Source organism: Prionailurus viverrinus, chromosome B3, assembly GCF_022837055.1.
Source record: "Prionailurus viverrinus isolate Anna chromosome B3, UM_Priviv_1.0, whole genome shotgun sequence".
NCBI lineage: Eukaryota > Metazoa > Chordata > Mammalia > Carnivora > Felidae > Prionailurus > Prionailurus viverrinus.
Window position 1 is genome coordinate 56,241,986 of NC_062566.1, and position 24,121 is coordinate 56,266,106.

Sequence of the window (24,121 nt, forward strand, 5' to 3'; positions counted from 1 at the left end):
GTAAATCTAGTCCTTAAGAGAGAAGGCATTTTTTTCCCAAGGCTAATGCCTTGTTTTGTTCATACATCCACTAATCAGGTATTTAAAACATTAAAAAAATTTTTTTTTATTACTTAAGATTCATGTTCAGTCAATACAGAATTGTAAAAAGTAAAAAAGGTAGAAATCCTCTCACCCATATATTACTCCCCACCCTGCCCCAATTCTACTCCCTTTTTACAAGAAAGTCATCAGTTTAGTGTATATCTTATCCAAATCTCTTTCTGTATCTATGCATAGATTTATATTTATACGTAGATATATATGGTTTTGTCTTACTAATGTAACTGAACTACATGCCATGTATTTATTGTTCAGTAACTTTTTTCCTCTACTCCTGCCCATCATCTTAACTGTGCTTTGGGGATTTTGTGTATTTGCAATTATTTGGAGCATAGTCAAATAATCAAGGAGAAAGCATTTAGAAGCCTCAAAGCTGACAATAAAAATGTCACCCTTATCATCCAAACTCATTTTATTTAGAGGGATATACTTTAGTACTTATTTATTCATATTTTAGACACAGTGCTAACAAGTTTTATATGGCTTCCTGGCCTGTAATAAACTATAAGGGAGAAGGCAAAGCAGATAACAAGGAAAAACAGCTGATGAAACTATAAAAAACAAAATTTCAAAAATCATTTACTTACTTGGAGCATTTACTGTAGAGAAAAACTGTTAATCCCTAATTTGCACCATAGGGACAAATAGTTACCAGTCATTATTTTTCCTTCCTCTCCTCAGTTTGTGATTATTTTCTGTGGAATTCATGTTTGATTACTGGCTTTCTGATGTTCAGACTATCTGTTTCTCTTTATATGTGTATCACTCTAATTTTTAGTTGTGATCTGGTTAAGAAATGTAAAGAGCATACTTTTTAGGTTTTGAATACAAACTTGATTGAGAAGTAAGACATTCTTATTTGGTTCACAATTGTGGACATCTGGAGCATTCCCCTATTTTTTCCCCAGTCTGCTTTTTCAGATGCGTGGCCTGTTTCCACAGATAAATGCTATTACAAGGGCACAACTTTATTTATCAACCAGCTGTTGTGGTATAGTTAGAGCAAGCTTAATAAAGAAAAGCTTATGGGTAGAATATCTTAAGGCTTTGCCTTTCACACATGAGAGGAAATTGTGTGGTAACAGGATGAAGTTAATTTGGGCCCTCCTTTAAATGTCCTGAGGACCGTTTTTGCTTTTATTAGTCAAGAAGTAAAGCAGTACTTTTTCCCCAACAATTACTTACGTAGTTATGCAAAATAGTAAGTATTTTAACTGGTTATTTGATAGAGAATTGGGAAATAGCATCATTAAAATATTATTTAATTTGCCATGAGCTTTTTAAAATACGTGGTTTCCCTAACATCATATGTGGAGGCATGAATGCATATTGTATGTAGAACAGATAATATGCCTGCCTCCAGACACAGACGCATTTGCATTTTTAAGAGATGTGGTTGTCCTAACCCCCTGTTCTTTCCCAAGATAAATGTGGATTCTCCTTTTTCTCATTTTGATGTTTCTTGCAAAGATTCTTTCTCCCTCCCCCCGGCCCCTCCCCCCCCCCCCCCCCCCCCCCCCCCGTCTCTCTTTTTTAAACAAGAATTCATCTATAAGAAAAATGTTAGGGACTTTTGTTTTGGATAGTTTGCTTTTAGTGTTAACCTTTATTTATATTGCACTTATTGCCTGTACCCTTTCGGGCAGGATCTCTTCAGGTGTTTTTCTATTAAATACGACTTTATTAATTTTTAAAAATTAAATATAATTTTAGTACTATGGTTACTGTCCTTTCTTATGAGGAAATCCCATGTGTTTAAAAAATCTGTGTTTGAGTGTTTGTTTCACATCCAGCATATGCCTGTGCTTTGGGGATCGCAGTGTGTGGGTTTATGATTATGGATGTTTATTTTTAACAGAGTTAAATACTGTCTATACTGCATTCCTTAATATTTTAAACAGTATGGTCTTCCAGTAATATCTGTGAAGAGAGAGGGATTTTGGTGGTTTGGATGTGAGAAAAATTCTATCCATTTTAGAAGTAAGGGTATAATCAGAAATTTTATTTAAGAATACCTTTTTGGGGGTGCCTGGGTGGCCCAGTCAGTTAAGTACCCGACTCTTGGTTTCAGCTTAAGTCATGATCTCACAGTTTTGTGGGTTCGAGCCCTGCATCCGGCTCTGTGCTGGCAGTGCACAGAGGATTTTTTCTCTTGGGATTCTCTCTCTCCCTCTCTCTCTCTGCCCCTCCCCTGCTCACCCTGTCTCTGTCTCTCTTAAAAAAAAACCAAAACTTTAAAAACTCTCTGGTACTACAATATACGGTTTAGTATTCTGTAAGTTTTTAGGGAGAAAAGTGGACTAAAACTTTTTTCATAGTTTTAGAGAGTTTAGAGCCAAGAAGATTTTCTAACCAGAAAATTCACTTGATTCGAATTTTCTTTTTGACTTCATGATTTAAATTATAAAACATTTTTTTTTAATCGAAGCATAGTTGACACACAATGTTACATTAGTTTTAGGGGTACATCATAATGGTGCAAGACCTCTGTAAGTATGACTCGAATTTTTATTATAGTGTAAATTCTATATTCTAGGTTAGTTGGGGTTTTCAGACTCTTCTGATGGTAGGTAGATTTATATTTACATATTTTTAATTTCTTTCTGTGTTGCCATGAGAAAAGGCTTGATTTCTGTTACAAGTTAACATCCACTTTTGTTTTCTTGAATGTTTTTATTTATTTTTGAGAGAGAGAATGTGAGGACTAGATCGGGAGGGTCAGAGAGAGAGGGAGATACAGAATCTGAAGTAGGCTCCAGGCTCTGAGCTGTCAGCACAGAGCCCGATGTGGGGCTCAAACTTACGAACCGTGAGATGGTGACCTGAGCTGAAGTTGGACGCTTAACCGACTGAGCCACCCAGGTGCCCCTTGTTGTTGTTGTTTTTGTTTTTAAATAAATGTTCAGGTGGTCTGTAACAGAACCATCTTTTGGTAAATGAAGTGCTCAGTTTTGAGGTTCTCTTCTGGTTAATTGATGTGAATTCCACCATGTCTTTATAGATATACTTGAGGGGAGGATGGAGCATTGTTGTGCATGGTGTGTGTCTGTCTTATCAAAGACAGCATGTCTTTTTGTGTTGGTTTTTTAAAGGTTTATCTATTTTCGTGAGCAGGGGGAGGGGCAGAGGTAGAGAGAGAGAGGGACAGAGGATGCTGACAGCAGCGAGCCCAGTGCAGGCCTCACAAACTCACAAACTGTGAGATCATGACCTGAGCCAAAGCTGAATGCTCACCTGACTGAGCCACCCAGGCACTCCTGAATTTTATTTATTTATTTTTTTTAAGATTGGCAAAGGTAGAGAATTTATTCACTGGAGAAAGCACCAACTTAATTCTACATAACTACCCTTACCATTGTTTTCCATGCTTTTCATGATTACCTCCATAACTGTTCCTCCTTCCTGCTTTTCTTTCTTTTGCTTTTAGCTGAAGGTGGTATTTCAGTTGGTGGCTTAGGTTACCTACCTAGGACACTTTTCCCTGGGTACCTCTCATGTACAGATGGGATATACATGTTAAGAAACTTCTTATAAAATAAATAAGTAAGTAAGTAAGTAATAGAGATTGGCATAGGAAGTACAAAAATATCACTTGTGTAAACCCAAGACAAATGATACAGGGGTAAGCCCATCTGGATTATTGAATGGATTTTACTGTCCATTCCTTACACTTGTGGCCGTGGTGTTCAGATGTTTCCCATCAATGACTGCATAGACAGCTGAACCAATCAAGGGATTTCAGGAAGCTAAAAAACCAGTTAAAACACTCATCTACTACAGCTGTGGTTGTCGATTCAAGATTTTGGTTTCTTAAAACTGGCCAAATATGAGAGTTACCATTAACTGTGTAAAGTAAAAGGGGAAAAAAAAACTGCTCAATTTTCTTTCTGAACAAGAACTGGTTTTGCTTCTCTCTAAACTTTTGCATTTTCTGAAACTTGAGAAAAACCATTTGCCTAGCACAGCTGTTAACTTCCTACAACTGAAATGCTTTCCATTCCCTTTAAATAAGCCCTTCTGAAGCAGAATGTAGGTCACATGTATCATCCAGCCCAAAAAAGTTTGCTGAGACTCCTCCTATCATTTGCTCCGGGGTCCGGAATCTGCACATTCCAGGCAGAGCTCCAGCCAGGTCCGATTTAGTTACCACGTTGGGATTGGTTAGGCTGCCTGCTCTTTTCTCCACCCCTAAACTTTGACTGGGAGAAAGCTCTTGAGCCTGAGATAAAATGGAAGCGCTGTCACCAGGCTTCTGAGTGCAGCTGGCATCATGGGTGTGCTCTAGAGCAACTTCTGTTTGCTCTGAGCCCCCTGCCCTGCCTCCCCTTTCACCATGTTTCCTCTGGCAAGATTTTAAGTACAGCAATTCAAGAAGATTTCTCCTCCTAAACTACATTATTCTGAAGCCTATTGCCTCTTGATTGCTGGAAAAGAATCTTAAGTTCATTTCAAAAATAACTTATGAACAAACTTATTAAAAGTGATGAAAGGAGCATTGAAATTGATTAGCACTAATCTTTCACTGTGCCCAAGTGTGCGTTGTTTTTCAGAGGAAACCATACCAGATCTGGTGAGTGTGCCATGCCAGTGGGCAGAATTGAACGTCCCTCATCTCCCTCTTTCCCTAGGGACAGTAGTCATGAGTGCCGAGTGTGCGGGGTCACAGAAGTGGGTCTTTCTGCATATGCAAAGCACATTTCTAGCCAGTTGCACAAAGATAACGTTGATGCCCAGGAGAGAGAAGATGATGGAAAGGGAGAAGAAGAGGAAGAAGATTATTTTGACAAGGAACTCGTTCAGTTAATAAAACAAAGGAAAGAACAAAGTCGGTGAGTAATTATTTTGATTTTTAAAAAGTCTGTCTGAAACAGTGTGGTAGAGAATACATTTTCCATTTCCGTACTTTTCATCTAGTAACTTTCAAACTTATTTTAATTGCAAAGGTTAGCTTGAGGTTGCTGTCTTATGCATGAAATGTCAGTGGAATCCTCTCTTGAACTACTGTACTATCTGCTTACAGAAAAAACAAACTCAGTATTATCCCTCCATAAAAGTTAGCTATAGGTGCTACATATCTGAAATTTTTACTGTGTTGATAACCATGTTTAAAACTGGCTTTATTCCAGTTTTTTTTTGAACACCAATGAATGGTTTTATTTGATACCCAGAATGTCTAGTGGAAAGGTATTAGTGTATAAGCTTCCTTCATATATATTGTATTTCTTATTCTATCCGTCAGTAAAAAAATGTTGTGCCCCATGTGAATTAACATGGTGCTTCTACCAAATGTGATTTATTCTTCATTATTTAGTGTTTCAGTAAGTATTTACTGAATACATTTGTATCTTAAGTTTGACAATGTCAGGATCATTTGAGCAATATAAGTTTTCTAGCTGTACTACATAATTTTATACCTGCATCTATAATGCGGGTATTAGGCTTTTGTATTTTTACATTACTGAGTTGTGGCCTAAAGAGTTCAAGCAGAAATTTTCAGATATGAGTAAGAGAGAGAACCATTTAAGAGGTTGGGTGATTTTTCAAGTCCTAGAATATAATGAGAAACGTTATACGTTCTAATATAAAATTTTAAAGATTCTTTCTGAGTACTAGTTATACCAGATATGCAGTCTGTATTCAGTTAGTGGTTTAGTATAAAAAGGAAGTAGTCTTTACTACTTGTAGTATATGCTACAAGTGTTTTGAACAAGTCCTTGAAGGAGACTTTCTTAGTCTTAAAATGTCAGTAGCACCTGGTTCTTAAACCCGTTTTGCTGCTTAGTCCTTCAAATGACATTGTTACTACTTTCAGTATAGCTGTAGTTTATTCTTGTTTTAGGGTGTTGAAGCCTCTAGGAGGCTAACTTTTATTTTTTTCTTATGCATTTGTGCCATTATTAGCTTATCTGTGTAAATGATTAAACATTAAGTCAGAAGGTAAAAGAGCTCAGTAAATTAAACATTCACATTGTAGTTAATATTCTTTGAATATTCTGATATGCTTCTTTGGTGATGCATTTATAGTATCTATTATTTCTTCACATTTTTTTCTTTTTTCCTTCATGAGATTTTTAATTTAGATTGCTTTTTCTGGGCTATGGATTTAGCTGCATGCCATTGTCCCCACAATCTAGCCAATTCACACTGATCTAGGAATTCTATTCTGTGACAGATTTGTTGCCCAGTTCTGGATCCCATTAGTGTAGCCAAGTCCATAATCTCCTTGGATGTCAAAAGTGTATAGTGCTTAGAAACAAAAGATAAAAGCAATTTGGTCAATGGTGTTAAAAAAAATCCTGCATGTGTATGTAATAACACTTGTCACTTGGCGACTTAGGGTCTCCTGTTTAGAAATGGTTGTAATTCATAATGAAGGTGGATGTTCGAACTTTCAGGTAAATTAACTTTGAATTCCATCTTGTGAAAAAGGAAGAAATTCCAATTTGTGCCCAAAATCTTAGAGACATTAGAAATTTTTAGAACCAGTTAGAGTCATTACGGAGTTTAAGTCAAGTTAAGAGAAGGGAGCCCAATAGCAGAAACTTAGTTTGGGGATTTTCAGTTCATCAAAGGCTAGCAGTTAAGAGTGTAGACTCTAGAGTCAGTCTGCCAAACAGATCTCTCCTGTACCACTTACTGGCTTTCTAACTCTAGGCACGTTACTCTACCTCTCTAATGCTCTGTTTCTTCATCTAAAAAGTAGGAATAAGAGGAATAGTTGCTTCAGAGCTGTGAAAACTAATTGAGATAATCTACATAAAGTGCTTAAAATGCCTGACAGTAGGCACTCGATAAGTTTTAGCTAGAATTATTCGATTTTTTGAGCACCTACCACATGTGTTAAGCACTATGCCAGGCATACCACAGGCAGTTTATAGAGGGAAGTGGTTTGACACCTATTCCTGTGATGTTTACTTAAGTCTGTTCACATTTCTGTGGGCTCCTTGTCTAACACGAATAGTTCAAACAGCTGTAGCTTTATAAAAACCTCTAGCTCATGAAGCTCCTTATAGCACTGATTGTGGGTACTGCTTATTTGGTATGTGCTATTTTACTCCTGTTGGTGACCTTATTTTCTCAGCTAGGTTGTAAGTCTTTCAGGAACAGGAACTATACCTAAAAGTTTTCTTCCACAACTAACAGTCATTGAATATGTGCTGGATAAAGTGTTTATTGATGAAAGTGATAATGCAAAGTGAAATCTTAGCATTTAAAATAGGTTAAGAAACTGGGTTTTTCAGAAAGAATCTATGGCTGGAAAAATCCACAGTATTAAGAGCAGTGGAACTTAGGTTGTATTAACTATGATAACTAGCCAAAGCTACAAGATACAATTATGCTTATTTTCAAAAAGCTACATAATGTGAAAATAATAATTGGATGATGGGGACAAAAGTCTCAGAACATGCTAAGAAAAGCAGGAGCAGGAAAAGGAGGATAGTATAAATGTGTCAGATTTTTAATATTTCTGGAGTGATAGTAGAAATGGCATATCGTTTAATATCTGCATCCATAAACTGTGAAATATAAGTTTAGCTATATCATTTAAAGACGGGAAACAGGGGCGCCTGGGTGGCGCAGTCGGTTAAGCGTCCGACTTCAGCCAGGTCACGATCTCGCGGTCCGTGAGCTCGAGCCCCGCGTCAGGCTCTGGGCTGATGGCTCAGAGCCTGGAGCCTGTTTCCCATTCTGTGTCTCCCTCTCTCTCTGCCCCTCCCCCGTTCATGCTCTGTCTCTCTCTGTCCCAAAAATAAAATAAACGTTGAAAAAAAAAATAAATAAAAAATAAAGACGGGAAACAGCCACTACTAGAAATAAAAATAGACTACTGTATGTTCTAAGTAGCCGAGGAGATAGGTAGAGGAAAGTTTGATGGGTTAGGGCTTTTAAGGAAGCATGATAATTACTTTAAATCACTAATGGAGAACTGTTTTTCTTCCAGACAAGATGAACCTTCCAACAGCAGCCAAGAAATAAACTCTGATGACAGGCGACCCCAATGGAGACGAGAAGACCGAATCCCTTACCAAGACAGAGAGAGCTACAGTCAGCCAACATGGCATCATCGCGGACCTCCTCAGCGAGACTGGAAGTGGGAGAAAGATGGCTTTAATAATAGTAGGAAAAACAACTTTCCACATTCTTTGAGGAATAATGGTGGACCAAGAGGATGTTCTGGGTGGCATAAGGGTGTTGCAGGAGGCTCCACGACTTGGTTTCACAACCATAGTAATTCTGGAGGTGGTTGGCATGCAAATAGTGGAACGGTAGATTGGAATCATAGTGGTACAGGAAGGAATTCCAGTTGGCATTCTGAAGGAACAGGTGGCTTTTCCAGTTGGCATCTGAACAGCAGTAACGGAAACTGGAAATCCAGTGTACGTAGTACAAATAGTTGGAATTACAGTGGCCCCGGAGACAAATTTCAGCCAGGCAGAAACAGAAACTCTAACTGTCAGATGGAAGACTTACCTATGCTGTGGAATAAGAAATCTAAGTCTAACAAATACAGTCAGGATAGATACAGTTGGCAGCGGCAAGAAAGCGACAAAGTTGGTGCGGCTGCCACATACAGAGGGCCTTCTGAAGGATTTACAAGCGATACGTTTCCTTCAGAAGGCTTACTTGACTTCAATTTTGAGCAGCTAGAAAGCAAAACTACTAAACAAACAGATACCATAGCTTCCAAAACTGGTGGGAAGAACAGCAGTGTAGCAAGGGAAAAACTCCGCCGCTGGACTCCTTACCCTTCCCAGAAGACTTTGGATTTACAATCCGCAATGAAAGAAGGCGCTGGAAACAAGGCAGAAATGATAGATAAGCCTCTCTTTGGCTTTAGCTTGACAACCACAGGAGCAGCAGAGCCCCAGAATGATGGAAAAAGTAACTCCCCGACGCTGAAAACACAAAAAGAAACACATACTGGATTGCTTAGTCACAAAGCCCCTTCTGACTGCACTGCTCCCTATGAGGCGGTGAGAGATTGCCCCGTCACAGAGAAACACGAACAAGAGCTTAACTTAAGTAAGATGCCATCATTGAAATCTGCACTCCTTCCAATTCCAGTCACTAAATCAGTTCCCCAGAACCCAGATTTAAAGAATCCCTCAAAAAACACCAAAACAAATTCTTTTTTTCCTGGAGAACACTCAAATCCCTTGAACAAACCCACTGTGGCAGACAGTCATGGGTCTTACATAACCAAATTGCAAAGTTCATGTCCTCGTGTTTTAAAAGGGAATAAAAGTACATTTGGCACTCAGGTGGAACCTGATAAAAATGTAAGTGATACATTACAAAAAGCCAAAGAGGTGCTACAGTGTCATGAATCACTGCAAAATCCACTCCTTAGCACTTCTAAAAGGACCAGGAACTATGCAAAAGCAAGTAGGAATGTAGAAGAGTCTGAAAAAGGATCTTTGAAGATAGAGTTCCAGGTACGCACATTAGAAGATGAAAGTGATGGGGAGCTATCTGACACAGAAAAGCATGGAACAAAAATTGGAGCCCTGGGTTCTGCACCTACAGAAATTTTATCCTGCAGCACTCACATCACTGATGAGAAAGACAGGGATGAGCAAAACCTGAAAACACGTAGAAAACTATCCACTAACGCATGTAATTCAACAGTTCATCAGAAAGAACCTGAGTTACAAATGACGTCTGCAGCCAGTCCACACTCTGGCCTACTGCTAGACTTGAAAACTTCTCTAGAAGATGCACAGGTTGATGACCCTGTTAAATCTCATGTGTCTTACGCAACAGAAGGTTTCGAGAGTGCTAGCTTGGATGCAGAGCTTCAAAAAAACGATATCGGTCCGTCCTCAGGCCCTCTTCTGCCTGACCTCAGTAAGCTTGGCTTTCCTGCCTCTCTCCAGAGAGATCTAACCAGGCACATCAGTTTAAAGAGCAAAACTGGAGTACACCTTCCTGAGCCAAACCTCAATAGTGCTCGCCGCATACGCAATATCAGTGGTCATCGAAAGGGTGAGACGGAGAAGGAGTCTGGGCTCAAGCCAACCCTTCGGCAGATTCTAAATGCATCCCGGAGAAATGTCAACTGGGAACAGGTCATCCAGCAAGTAACCAAGAAAAAGCAAGAGCTAGGCAAAGGCTTGCCCAGGTGTGTGCTTCTTTTTAGTGTCCATTTCTCTCTCTTTTTTTAAACTTAACCCTTTGCCCCTGGCCAAGAGAATTCTATTTGTTGTATTTAATTAAATGCTTGCAAAAAATACATGTTGTAGATGTCTGGTTTAAATATTAAAGAGTGACTGCTACTCTCTAACAACGCAATAAAGTGTTTCCTAACAGGGAATTCAGGTTGCAAGGAAGCACATCAACCTCTAAGAAATGAAATGAGATGGGGATGTGGAAAAAAATGATCAGAAGTCCATCACTTTAGTTATAGAGGCCAGAAAGTAACAGCATAAAAAAGTATATCAGTAGATTTGTATCTATCTCTAGATCTTAATGACTGGTACAGTTTTTAAGTGTAATTGTTCTTACGACCTTTTACTCAGAATCTACGAATAGTTACCCTTCTGTATTTATTCCGGGCACTATATTCGTGATCATAGAATACTTTCTCTTAAGTACTTGTGTCATGTTTTGGCTGTTCATCTTATGCTGAGATACTAAACTTTTCTGAATGGTAAAGCAGCATTCAGTGTAGGTTTGCTACTTGAAAATCAACCTGCTGTGTTATATAGCCCTTCAAGCTTTAAATTTTATCCTTGATGAAATGGCGTATTTATTGTGCACTCTTTTCCATAACTTGAGTATTGAGATTATAAAGTTCTTATCCTTAGCCCTGTGCCTGTCATTTGTTGAATGCTCAGTAAATATTTTTGTGTGTGTTTGGTTTGTGTGCTGTTAAAAATTATTATGGTTGCTTTAGAAAAGCTCCATGCTAATAAAGCTCTCAATTTTTACTTCTTCAAATGTATTCTCATAACTGTGTACAAATCTCTAATTTAGTACTTGTTATATTACAATACTTACACTAAGGTTATTTATGTCTGGGACACTTATTAGACTGTGAGCTTTTTGAGGGCAGAAACCATCTTATTTATATTTGTACTCTCAGTGCATAACAGAGTTTGGCACTTAAGTGATACCCTCTCTTCCTTAATCATGTCTGATTTATGGGTTTTTTTTCTTTTTTTCTTTTTTCTTCAGGTTTGGCATAGAAATGGTGCCTCTAGTTCAAAATGAACAAGAGGTCTTGGATTTGGATGAGGAGCCTGATCTGTCTAGTCTCGAAGGATTCCATTGGGAAGGTGTTTCCCTTTCTCCTGGGTTGGCAAGGAAGCGAAGCCTTTCTGAGAGCAGTGTGATCATGGACAGGGCTCCTTCTGTGTATAGCTTCTTCAGTGAGGAAGGTACAGGCAAAGAAAATGAGCCCCAGCAGATGTTTTCACCTAGTAACGCACTGAGGGCTGCACAGAGTCAGACAACAACCATGGGCCTTAAGCAGGAAGTGACCCCTCTGGCTCTCTCCCTAAGAACAGATGAAAGGGCTGAAAATGTTGCTACTCAAAGGCGACATAGTGTGCAATTATCCTCTGACCGTTCGATACCTTTGATGCATTTGGGAAAAGACCTGAACAGCCAGGAGAGTTCTACGCCACCTTCAGAGAATCAGAATACCCAGGAGAGTAATGGAGAAGGAAACTCTTTATCATCAAATGCATCCTCAGCCCTTGCAATCTCCAGTTTGGCAGATGCAGCCACAGACAGTAGCTGTACTTCTGGTGCGGAACAAAACGACGGCCAGAGTGTTAGAAAGAAACGAAGAGCTACTGGAGTGAGTATGATTGCCCCTGCTTATTGTTGGACCCTTCATGTGCTGACTTGACTGTTTTAAGAAAGATATAACTTTAATTTTTTCTGGGTATCTGGGTTGTGTTTTTCCCTACTCTGGAATAGATTTGTGAGGCTTTTACTCTTCCTTTCATATTCTTATCCTACTGGTTCCTTTCACTGAGTAATTCTACTAAGTTAGATGTCAGTGAATATGAATGTACAGTACTAGGAAAATATGAAGTCATCTCTAAAACTGGTCTCCAAGGCAATGATTCTTTGTATCACCTGACTGAGGAGTAAGCCACATCTTCATCTGTAACTATATCTGTCTTCATGATGCATTCTGTACTGGCCCTGAAGAAAGGCACTCTAATGTTGCATTTTTAGGCCATGAATGCTTGTTAGACCGAGACAATTGGGCTTAACACTAGGGTAGTTTTAATACGATGAGAGTGCATCTATGTGAGCATGGTCTTACAAATATTTTTAGTCTCTGTTACTCAGTGTTTTGTACCTCAGTTACCCAGCCTGGCCCTTTCAGAATCCATCTTCCACTGAAACCACTTCTCTTCTGGCATCTATGTCACTAACACTGCTTAACCCTTTCAGGAACCCTTTCTGAAAAGAAAGAGTTGCTGGCAGTGATGTAGTCTGGAATGTGGCACTCTGAGAAAATGGACTGTTTGCTTTAATACTGAGGCACTATAGCAGAGTACTTAAGGGCTTGGCTTGTAGACCTGAATTCAAATTCCAACTTTGCCGCTTTGAGTTCGACACTGTAGTGGATATTCTTGGACGAAAGTTTGTCCTATAACAAAGCTAATATCTGGGGGCTTGTCTGATAGACTGTTTAGCTTTTTGTTGTAAAAATTTTGTTGTGGAGATTTTCTAGAAGAGTAGAAACTATGTCACTGTGAAATCATATATGTGCATTACTGGCTTTGTCCATACCTCTAACTATGCCATGCTTTACCAAAATGAAATGCTTTGCCTAAGCCCCAGGGATTCACCACCTCTAGGATGCTAGGAAAGTAGTGGACCTTAGATTCTGTTCTGGGTTTTTTAGTTTGTTTTTGTTTTGTTTTAAATCAAATACATTCAACTAATATTTGAGTTCATAATGTGTGCATGAGATTCCTACTATCTTGTTAGAGATGGTAATAATGTAGAACAGTCTTAGAATTGATTCACTTTTTTTCCTTTTCAGAGAATGGCTTTTCCACATTTAATATTACTCAGTTTTCTTTATCTTCTCAGGATGGATCTTCTCCTGAACTCCCAAGTCTTGAGAGAAAAAACAAAAGAAGGAAAATTAAAGGAAAGAAAGGTACAGTGCAAAATATTCTGTCAGGAACAAATTGTTTTTATAGCATTTCAACTTTTTCACAACTTGACAAAGTATAGCTTGGGGATATCAAATACTGTTCACCCACTTAGTATTATTTTTTGACATTTTTGTTATCTTGCTTCAGGGTGTGGAAAAGGTTGATTTTCTCCCATATCCAGTTGCAGCTATAGAAGAAACATTTGATGCCACATAGACCCATAAGCTAACATTAATGTATATCTTGGACAAATTGAGTTCAGTATGAAGTCAGAAAGTCCCATTTGGGCCTTTTCAGTGATGAAGAGGAATATAGGCCATTTGCTAATAAGAATTTTGTGTCTCTTGATTATTTATCGCCATTTTTCTCAGTTTACATTTTTGAGGCATCTTTGTTGCTTCTCTTACTTGAGTTGAGAGAAGTTATTGGAATGGCTCCCTCACTGATAGGATTCTCTTATTCTTGCTTTCCACTGATTCTGAGCCCTTTCCAATGAGAGGGCTAGTATGGGAAGTGATTGGATGAGCCTTGGATGGTTGGATGTTATGGATAAGTGGGTAAAGGATGACCCCAATTTCTGGCTAAGGCATCTTTGGGGATGATGATATCATATCGTTTATTAGAGGTAGAAAACTGCATGAGAGGAGCAGGTTGACGGTAGAGGAAGATGATGAGTTCCCTTTTGGGGGCCTTGAATTAAAGGATCTTAGAGACACCTAAGTAAAATCAAGGTGGTAGTTGGATGTGTGGGTCTGGAGTTTTAGGAAGAGGTCTTGACATAACTGAATGGGAAAGAGACCTAAAGATGACAGATACGCACACGTGGTAGGACATTTTATTTAAAATCACTTAAATGTACACTTCAAAGCTGTTTTTTCTTTAGGGAGATTTCTCTAATAAAGAGAACTATTTTATGTTAACTAAGAGACTAGAAAAATATGCTTTGGGAAGAGAGTGCAGGCAGTTCACATCTGGGACCCAGTCTAAGCATCCTTGAACCTATGACATACCTCCATCTCACCAATTCTCACTTTTGGTTTAGCTCTGATATCAGGCTTGACCACATGATTTGTGAGATTTGATGAGTCTGCAGTGACCTATTGGAGAGGAAAAACAAAGGCTTATCCTAGAGAACTGAAGTATTTCCACCTTCTGAGGGCTGTATTATTCAGAAGTCTGCAGTATTAAACTGAGCCTTATGGTTTCTTTTGGCAGAACGTTCTCAGGTTGACCAGCTGCTGAGTATTTCTTTAAGGGAGGAAGAACTAAGCAAATCATTGCAGTGCATGGATAACAACCTTCTGCAAGCCCGTACAGCTCTTCAAACAGCTTATGTTGAAGTTCAGAGGCTACTTATGCTCAAGCAGCAGGTAACAGTGGATGGAACATTTAATGAGAATAGATTATCTCTAAAGTTGGATTTCACAGTGCTTAACAGATTACTTTATTTTTAGATAACTATGGAGATGAGTGCACTGCGGACCCATCGAATACAGATTCTGCAGGGATTACAAGGTATTCGGAGAGAATCTGATGGATTGGATCCTCTGTAGCTTATTATTTCTTTGTTATCTATGCAGGGGAATTAAAGTAGTCGTGAAAAGGTCATATGTTTTCCTCTCCTGTGTCCTTGTTTTCATCCTTCTGTAGAAAGGCCTGTGAGGCTGTGCTCCCTGAAAATGCTTAGCAACAGAGGCAGTATGTTACAGGAAGAGCCTTGTGTTAGGAATCAAAAGACCTGGGTTCAAATCTTGGCTCTTCCATTAGTAACTATGTGACTTGGGATAAATCACTTAAAATTTGAAAAATTGGAATACTAACACCTGTTCTACCCGTGTGCTTGTTGGTTGTATGGATTTTATTTCCTACATTTCAAAGAATGAGGGACTTTAAAGTTCTCCTGTAATCTTTAGAAATACAAACTGGCTCAGAAATGAGTGGCTTTTCAGAAAATATTTTTGCATTTGTATGTGCGTATGTTTCCCATTCTAGAAACATATGAACCTTCTGAGCGCCCTGACCAGGTTCCTTATAGCCTTTCACGAGAACAAAGGAACAGTAGATCTCAAACATCTGCTGATGCCACGCTGCTGCCTACTCCCTTTTTCCCAGTATTTCTGGAGCCTCCATCTTCCCATGTGTCTCCATCATCCACCGGAGTCCCTCTCCAAGTAACCACATCTCCTACTTTCCAAGCCCATGGCAGTGTTCCTGCTCCAGACTCCTCAGTTCAGATTAAACAAGAACCCATGTCTCCTGAGCAAGACGAGAATGTGAACGCTGTGTCACAAGGCTCTGCTGGCAATGTGTCCAAGGAATTACCGCAAGTTAATAGTATGTAAACTTTTCTCTGGGTTAAGGGCAACCCCAGCAGAGGGTCTAGGGCAGTTTTAGGTCAGTGATGTAAAGTCATACCTGCCCATTAAAACTAAAGTTTTTACGATTAATTGTTCTTAATGTTTCCTCCATTTAGGAGGATTGTTTAAATATCAGTAACTTGTCCTCAGTTTTCTCTAATCTAGGATTACTAAATTGACTTTGTATTAGCACCTAAAATGTTCCATTATGAGGATTGATGCTGTTTGTTTTTTTGTGAGAGAAATGGAGTTGAAGTTGTCCAGTCAATTTTCTAGATAAGATATGTCCTCTGAATTTCTCAGCACTTACCTTTCTTTGTCATTAAAGTGCAAGGTAGGATTAATATAAGCCTAAGAGGCAGGTGGCCATGATAAAAGGCAGTGGACACAGGTTTAGGATCATCATTAGAAACTTGAGTGGTTTTGAGAAATGGCCAAGGTTTTTACTCTTTGCATAAAATAACACTCACTTATTTACCATTGGAGAAGGACTTCTAAGCTATTTTAAACCTTATCTGAAGTGTGTGTAACCACGATGGTGCTACACTGAAAACTCAGTAAAAATAAACTGCCATCGTGTGACCTGAGCAAAAACAAAAAGTCTGAAGAGTTACCCTAGATTTTGCTACCTGTTGCAGTACTAATCTAGATATCTATCTAGCTCAAATGTATGTTATCTTTCGTCTTGAATTTTGTTGCTTTTGTATGAATAGTATTTGGTATTTTTTAAAAAACTGGTAAAGAAGTATTATAGTGACTTCTTAAGCTAGTATTTAAAAAAAGGGTTTTTTTAATGTTTATTTTTGAGAAAGAGGAAGAGAGCAAGCGGGGGAGGGGCAGAGAGAGAGAGGGAGACACAGAATCTGAAGCAGGCTCCAAGCTCTGAGCTGTCAGCACAAAGCCTGACCAGCCACGGGATCCATGACCTGAGCCGAAGTCAGATGCTCAACCGACTGAGCCACCTAGGTGCCCCTTAAGTTAATATTTTTAAAAATTGATTTTTATTAGGTTTTTTTCTCTGCAAAATAATTCATGTTCACAGTAAAAAATTGGGAAGCAATTAAAATGTAGATACGTTGTTTTGTTATATATTATTTCAGTCTTTCTTCAATCATAATTGTTCGTGTATTTGCACATAGAGTTTATAGAAAGGCAAAATCATAGTCTGTTATAACCTGGCTTTTTTCCACTTAATAGATAATGATCATTTTCCTGTGTCATAAAAGTAATTGTGTGAAATATTTTAATTTTAGTACTTGAATAATACTTGAGAAATTGTGAAATCTGGGCAGGTAGTAATTTATACAATCTCCTTTGAGTATTTAGTTTTTATCCTTTTTTCTTTAATATTGCATAGAACACTACATTGTATATGTCTTTGATTATTTCATCAATCTGAATTCCTTGACATGAAATAACTATGTCAAAGAAAATAGACTTTGTTAAGTCAAACTGACTTTTTAACTACTGTTATGTAAACAAACTGGGTGATGTCTCAGGTAAAGTGGCATAGTGAAAACATCTAAGACGTAAAGGTGAAAGCACTTTAGCTAAGTAGATATTTCAGTGTGTACCAAGAATAAAACATCATGTAAAACATGGGGACATTTCAAACAAGAAAGAAAGAAGAGAAATGGCTAGAAGGAGTCCCTGCCCGTAAGGAGCTTTTGTAGGGTATAAGACATGCATGTTATTTGTGAGATTTAATTCAAGGCAAAGAGAAATTTCTGCAGGCTATGGGAAGCTAAGGGATGAGAAAACAGTTTTAACAGCCATAGTCTTGTTAACATATGTCGAAAGGTTGTTTTTCAGGAGAGATTCGATCAGTGGTAAATAATGGCAGTTTATGATGATAAATCGCAGATACAGAAGAAGATGCAATATTTTTTTTCTTCTTATTTCAGGAGAGAACAGTGACAGTTATCCAGTTTATCCAGTCATCCCTGCAGCATTATCTTTATCAGAGCTAACAGAAAGTTTCCATGAGCCTAGCCAAGAACTGAAGTTTTCCACGGAACAAGGAAATACCAGAAACAGAGATAATACTGCCTCTTCCCAACCAACTGGTCTTCCAAGCCTGAATAAAGAAGATGAGCCAATCAAAGGCAACAGTGGGTCTGAGGCCTGTACCAGTTCTTTTCCAAGATTGTCCTTTGCTTCCGAAACCCCCTTAGAGAAAGAGCCCCACTCTCCAGCTGACCAGCCCGAGCAGCAGGCAGAGTCTACTCTGACATCAGCTGAAACTCGGGGAAACAAGAAAAAGAAGAAACTTAGGAAGAAGAAAACTCTTCGGGCTGCTCATGTTCCTGAGAACAGTGACACCGAACAGGATGTATTTACTGCTAAACCTGTAAGGAAAGTAAAGACTGGAAAGTCAACCAAAGGGGGGAAAGTAACGACCTCCACCTGGGAAGACAGCAGGACTGGCCCAGAACAAGAGAGTGTCAGAGATGAGCCAGAGAGTGACTCATCTCTGGAAGTCCTAGAAATTCCTAATCCGCAGTTGGAAGTGGTGGCCATTGATTCTTCTGAATCCGGAGAAGAGAAACCAGACAGTCCATCTAAAAAGGATATTTGGAACTCCACAGAGCAAAATTCATTAGAAACTTCTCGTTCTGGTTGTGATGAAGTTAGCTCTACCAGTGAGATTGGCACTCGTTATAAAGATGGTATCCCTGTAAGGTAAGGATGTTGTGCTGGTCCAGTCAGAACAAGTTTCGCCATTATTCTTTTCTTAAACAATAGAACTTTTGGTTATGAATCAATTTTTAAATGAATCAAATGTATAGAAAATCGGTAGAGATTATGGGTGTAGAAAAATCAAACCTTGGCAGTGGAGATTTTCTGCTTTCTCATTTGTGTTGTACATAAATATACACTATACTTATATTTCCTTTCATATAGAAATTTCAAATGGAAAAACTGATCTCTTTTGTCACTGCTGTGTGCCCAGTGTTTAGAACAATCCTTGAGTCAGGAAAATTTAAGTTATTGCTTGTCTTATTCACATCCGCTAAAAAGACTTTTGCTATTCTTTTGTAGTGTGGCAGAAACTCAGACTGTGATCTCCTCCATAAAAGGATCAAAGAACTCTTCAGGTATTTGGTTATTCAGTTTTATTTAAATTAGCCACAGAAAAAAAAGCTTTATAAATATTTAAAAATAAATATTTATAAATATTAGAGCCAGGGTTTAAATCTTATTAAGTATGCCTATAGATTAGGATAGCATCGGGGGATTGTCACCAAGAATATTTTTTTGATCAGCAATTATGGTGTCCTGTAAATCCTGCCTTTTTATTTTCTTATTCCCATCTCTCCTATCTGTTCAACTAATGAGTTTTCATTGGCTCATGGGGCTTTTGCTTTGAGAAGGAATTGCTTGAAGAATAATGCCTTGTTCAACAAAATAACTGGCAGCAGAAGAGAGGATGTGGGGAGAGATTTGGTACTTCCAGGTATCACTCAAAAAATGAGTATCTGTCTTTTTTCCTCAGTGAGAAGCTCTCTCTCCCAGAGTCTCTTATTATGAAATCTTCATAACGAAGATCATTAATGGAAAATGTGGGGTTTTGCTAGAGGAAACAGGTTTTAAGGAGAATCCAAGGACCACTATATTATGTAATGGTTTTAATTTTTGAGTATCTTTTCAGACAAAAGCTGATACATCTCTGAAACACATTCTTGATTTCCAGAAATATCTTCAGAGCCAGGAGATGATGATGAGCCCACAGAAGGGAGCTTTGAGGGGCACCAAGCCGCAGTGAATGCAATTCAGATATTTGGGAACTTACTATACACCTGTTCAGCAGATAAAACTGTTCGAGTTTATAATCTGGTGGTGAGTTGATATATCAATTTGAATGTTTTTTTGTTTTTTGCAGGTTTTAGGAACTCTGATTCACACTCTAAACAATAGGGGTATCTGTTTGTTGTCCAGAGATGTGTAGACTAACTGTAGATAAAGTTGATGCAGTGGCTCAGCAGGGTCCCTGGGGACTTAGCTTCTTTTTGTCTGTTCACACTGCTTTCTCTGGTATCACCTCTTCCTAACGCTAGTTCTCCTCCTGCTCATAGACCGATGTCAGAAGCCGCTGGGGTTTCTTTTTTCTCCCATTACCAAAAGGGTCCTGTGCTTTACTCTGAACAACCACTTGGCAAAGGGAGATGAGATAACAGAAGGCTGGGCCAGTCAGGTCCTGGTCCTAGAGGTGGTGATGAGGTCAGTCAGATCGCTGCGACATAATAGGATAGAATGAAAATATTGGGGAGGCATTTTTCCTCACAGTTGATTAATTGTCCCAAGTGATTAAGGAGAGCAACAGTGTTCTAGGACCCATCACTGATAATCTGATGCTCGTTACTCTCAGTTTTCATAGAATGAACTCTTGAGTTTTTGTTTTTGTTTTTTTTTTAATTTTTTTTTTTCAACGTTTATTTATTTTTGGGACAGAGAGAGACAGAGCATGAACGGGGGAGGGGCAGAGAGAGAGGGAGACACAGAATTGGAAACAGGCTCCAGGCTCTGAGCCATCAGCCCAGAGCCTGACGCGGGGCTCAAACTCACGGACTGCGAGATCGTGACCTGGCTGAAGTCGGACGCTTAACCAACTGCGCCACCCAGGCGCCCCTGAACTCTTGAGTTTTGAATTTGGTATACATCAGATTAATTTTATCAACAATGATCTTTAAGAAACTTTAAGAGCACTATGTTGTCTGAATAAATACCTGAAAGTATTTGAAATTACTGAAGTCCTTGAAAGTCCAAAGGTTCATGATGGACCAGGAAAATGTGTCCTAGGCAACAGGTGTCTAGGTTCCAATAGCCTAGTGATGTGAAGGGGCAAGAAGGATGTCTGAAGGAAGGAAGCAATGGTACCAGGAAGTATGAGTGTAAGATTTGGGAGATTGACTCTAACTCTAAATTGCAAGATAAATGTATGTGTGTGTGTGTATTTTAAGTAGATCTGAATATGTGCACAAAGATAATATCTAGGATGTTCCTGTGTGAAACCACCCCTGGTGGCCCCACTAGGGGCCTGACACATCTCTGAATGTTGTGGAACATTCTCTCACAAGTTACCAAGGAAATGAAGGAACTCATCTGGGAAATTAGCTACAGTTCGGATTTGTCAGATCTTTGGCCCCTATGTTGGAGAGCCTTGCTCCAGGCATTAATTAAAATTCTGATCTATCTTACAGCAAACTGCCTTAAGAATTTTGGGTAGGGCTCAGCTAACAGAGTTGTGGGTACTTAGTCCGTGTGACTGCTGGGCATTTAGTAAACACATATTTACTGAGCACCTTTTGTGTAACAATAGGCACTAACCTAAGCACTGAGGATGCAGCAGAGAACTAATATGTTTTAACATTTTTGTTATTGCTAAGGAAATGTGTTACCTAATCCTTGTGTATCCACAAGTAATAATCTGATATGCGCTTGACTTTAGAGTCGGAAGTGCATTGGGGTCTTTGAGGGGCATGCCTCCAAAGTGAACTGCCTCCTGGTTACCCAAACCTCTGGCAAGAATGCTGCCCTTTACACTGGTTCCAGTGACCACACCATTCGCTGCTATAATGTGAAGGTAAGTGGGTCCAAGACAAATCAAAAGTGATGATATTAAACTGCTTTGACTGCGTTTACTGTGTAGAGTGGAGACACTGAAACAGATGCTTCATTCTGCCCACTCTCTGTTTTACGCTTCCAAACCATTTTTAGTACAGGCACACCTCAGAGATTGCGGACTGGGTTCCAGACCCCTGCAGTAAGGAGAGTATCACAATAAAATGATCAAATGAATTGTTTGATTTCCTAGTGAATATGAAAGATACGTTGATGCTATACTGTAGCCTACTAAGTGTGCAGTGGTGTTAAATCTAAAAAAGAAAAAAAAAGTATGTACCTTAAATTAAAAATACTTTTTTTTTCACTTCTCCACAGAGAGAGAATAAAAGAAAAAAAAAACCATAAAAATACTTTATTACTAAACAAATGCTAGCCATCATCTGAGTTTTCATCAAGCTGTAATCTTTTTGCCCACTTCTTAGTGTCCTTTGAAGAATTTCTACATTACAAATTAGGAACATGACTAACATTAGAATTTAGATTTGTTTATAGCCTGAGGGTCTTTGGCCACATATTTCAAAGGAAAAAGAATCTAAGATAATCTTGTACAAAACAGAGGACGCTACATTTCCTTCCTCATAAAAATCATGTCACACACTGCTTGGAAAAGGATTGTTGTCACCCTTTATTTGCTGTGAACCCCTGCTGATTAGGTGTTGTGTGCTTTATTAGACGCGAGAGTGTGTGGAGCAGCTACAGCTGGAAGACCGGGTCCTCTGCCTCCATAGTAGATGGCGAACCCTCTATGCAGGACTGGCAAATGGCACTGTGGTCACCTTTAACATAAAGGTTAGTGTTTGAGGGGAGAAGGCTGAATTCCCATGCCACTTGAAAGTAGTGTGAGAATGTGTGGAAAGAAGTAGAAGGCAGACATTTTCCTGTTGTCTTGTGTGAGAAGATGACAGAATTAGCTGCTGCTCAAAAACTGTTATTTTCTGGTATAAGTGAAACAAGATCCTGCATTCTGTCTGCTCAGGCTCAAATGTGCCAGGCCCAAAAGGTAACTCTACTAAATTAAACCAAGCCTGATGATTTGGGGCCAAATAATGAGTCATAGGTTAAACTAGTCTATCTCATTTTAAGAATGACACCATGAAAAATGAGCTTAAATTCTTTTGAGTATGACATTGATGTGGTTTGGAACCGATTGAGAGTTTCATGAGGATAGCCTGTTCTGTAATGTGAACTAAGTCATAGGTTTGTCTGTAAGCCTGTGTGGCTTCATTCTTTCCTAACCCAAAGAGAAATTCATTTGTTGAGTGAACCTATATTGAACATCTGTTGTTATGTTCTAGACCTTAGGATGATGCCTAGGAAATGAGGAAAGACCAGTTCTTGCTGGCCCTATATGCTTTGTTAACGTAGATGGACTTCCGTCTTGTAAACTTTAAAGTATAAGAGGCATGATTGAATTTGTATTTTAGAGAAAGTCACTCTGGAGTTGATGAGATAGGAAAATACTGGTCCTAGTAGAGACAGGGAGCTCATTCAGGAGGCTTTGTAGTAGAAGGTGACATGAAAGGTTAGACTGAGGATGAAGAGAAGAGAATGGATACAAGATAATAGAGGTAGAGTTGATGGGTTTGGTTGCTAATGAGTTGCAGTGCCATATCCCAAGGTCATTTGGTCATCTTTTAACAGCACGTTAGAATGTTTGCTATGTTATGCCCAATTATATTATTCATATGTGTAGTGAATACCTACCAACTCTCCTTCGACATGTGAGCTGGAACCACTACTTCTTTTTTTAATTGTTTTTTTAATGTTTATTTATTTTTGAGACAATGTGAGAGACAGAGTGTAAGCAGCAGAGGGGCAGACAGAAGGAGACACAGAATCTGAAGCGGGTTCCAGGCTCTGAGCTGTCAGCCCAGAGTTCGATGCGGGGCTCGAACTCATGAACCATGAGATCATGACCTGAGCTGAAGTCAGATGCTTAACCGACTGAGCCACTTAGGTACCCCTGGAACCACTGCTTCTAAGGGATACAATAAAATACATCATGCCTTCTACTTTTAAGAAGCTTAGGGGCACCTGGGTGGCTCAGTCGGGTAAGTGTCCGACTTCGGCTCAATTCATGATCTCGCAGTCCATGAGTTTGAGCCCCGTGTTGGGCTCTGTGCTGACAGCTCAGACCCTGGAGCCTGCTTTGGATTCTGTGTCACCCTTCTCTCTCTGCCCCTCCCCCACTTATGCTCTGTCTCACTTTGTCTCTCAAAAATAAATAAGTTTAAAAAAAAATTTTTTTTTAAAAGAAGCTTAAAATCAAGTTAGAAGAATCTAGCACATAGGTAATCAAGTACCAGGTTATGAAGAGATCACAGAAGGGTAATTAGTGAAGGTTGTTACATTCCAGATGTGAAGTGTTAACAGCCTACATTAGATTTAGTTAGGGCAAAAGAAATGAAGAAGAAAGAATAAATTTAAAATATTTTAAAGGATAAAACTTGATAATTCTCTAATTCTCTTTTGTGAGAGTAATGTCATCAGAGGTAGACAAAAGTCAGGAACAGGACTTTTGAGGCAGGATGAAGACAAGAAATTGAAATGTAAATGGTTGAAAAGCCACAGAGAAGGTGGATTTGGAAACAGAGATTTGAGAATCTCTGCAGACATCGGAATTTTGAAGGCTCGTGAGCACTGAGCCCTTGTTGGTTTGCCCATACACCTGAATGCAGTGCTTCTGAGGTCTTAACAGAAAGCCAGGGCTGTTTACTAGAGCCTGTCCACCAGTGGTCTCTAAACTCCCATCAGGCTGTCTCCCCAGCACCTATGATGGCTGGAGTCATTGCTTAGCCCTGGAGGCTACCAGCTGCTCCTTTGTGAAGTTTCTGTGAGTTTCACCCCTTGCATGTGCCTGATGTTCCTTTTTAGAGATTTTGGGGAAATGGGAGACTTTATGGACAA

At 39.1% G+C, this 24,121-nt stretch overlaps 1 protein-coding gene across 6 annotated transcripts in view; it reads left to right on the top strand.

Moving 5' to 3' along the window:
* Positions 1–24,121, top strand: part of ZNF106 (zinc finger protein 106) — a 65,292-nt gene that overhangs the window by 29,939 nt on the left and 11,232 nt on the right. For 2 of the 6 annotated variants that reach the window (XM_047862788.1, XM_047862789.1), the window contains exons 4-15: positions 4,731–4,931; positions 8,045–10,225; positions 11,281–11,908; positions 13,165–13,234; positions 14,448–14,602; positions 14,687–14,747; positions 15,225–15,566; positions 17,494–18,271; positions 18,632–18,687; positions 19,284–19,429; positions 21,039–21,173; positions 21,887–22,003. In XM_047862788.1, the coding sequence (XP_047718744.1) occupies positions 4,731–4,931; positions 8,045–10,225; positions 11,281–11,908; positions 13,165–13,234; positions 14,448–14,602; positions 14,687–14,747; positions 15,225–15,566; positions 17,494–18,271; positions 18,632–18,687; positions 19,284–19,429; positions 21,039–21,173; positions 21,887–22,003 (4,870 nt within the window). The remainder of the gene's footprint in view (positions 1–4,730; positions 4,932–8,044; positions 10,226–11,280; positions 11,909–13,164; positions 13,235–14,447; positions 14,603–14,686; positions 14,748–15,224; positions 15,567–17,493; positions 18,272–18,631; positions 18,688–19,283; positions 19,430–21,038; positions 21,174–21,886; positions 22,004–24,121) is intronic. The other 4 variants (XM_047862792.1, XM_047862793.1, XM_047862790.1 and 1 more) reach the window with 3 other exon arrangements.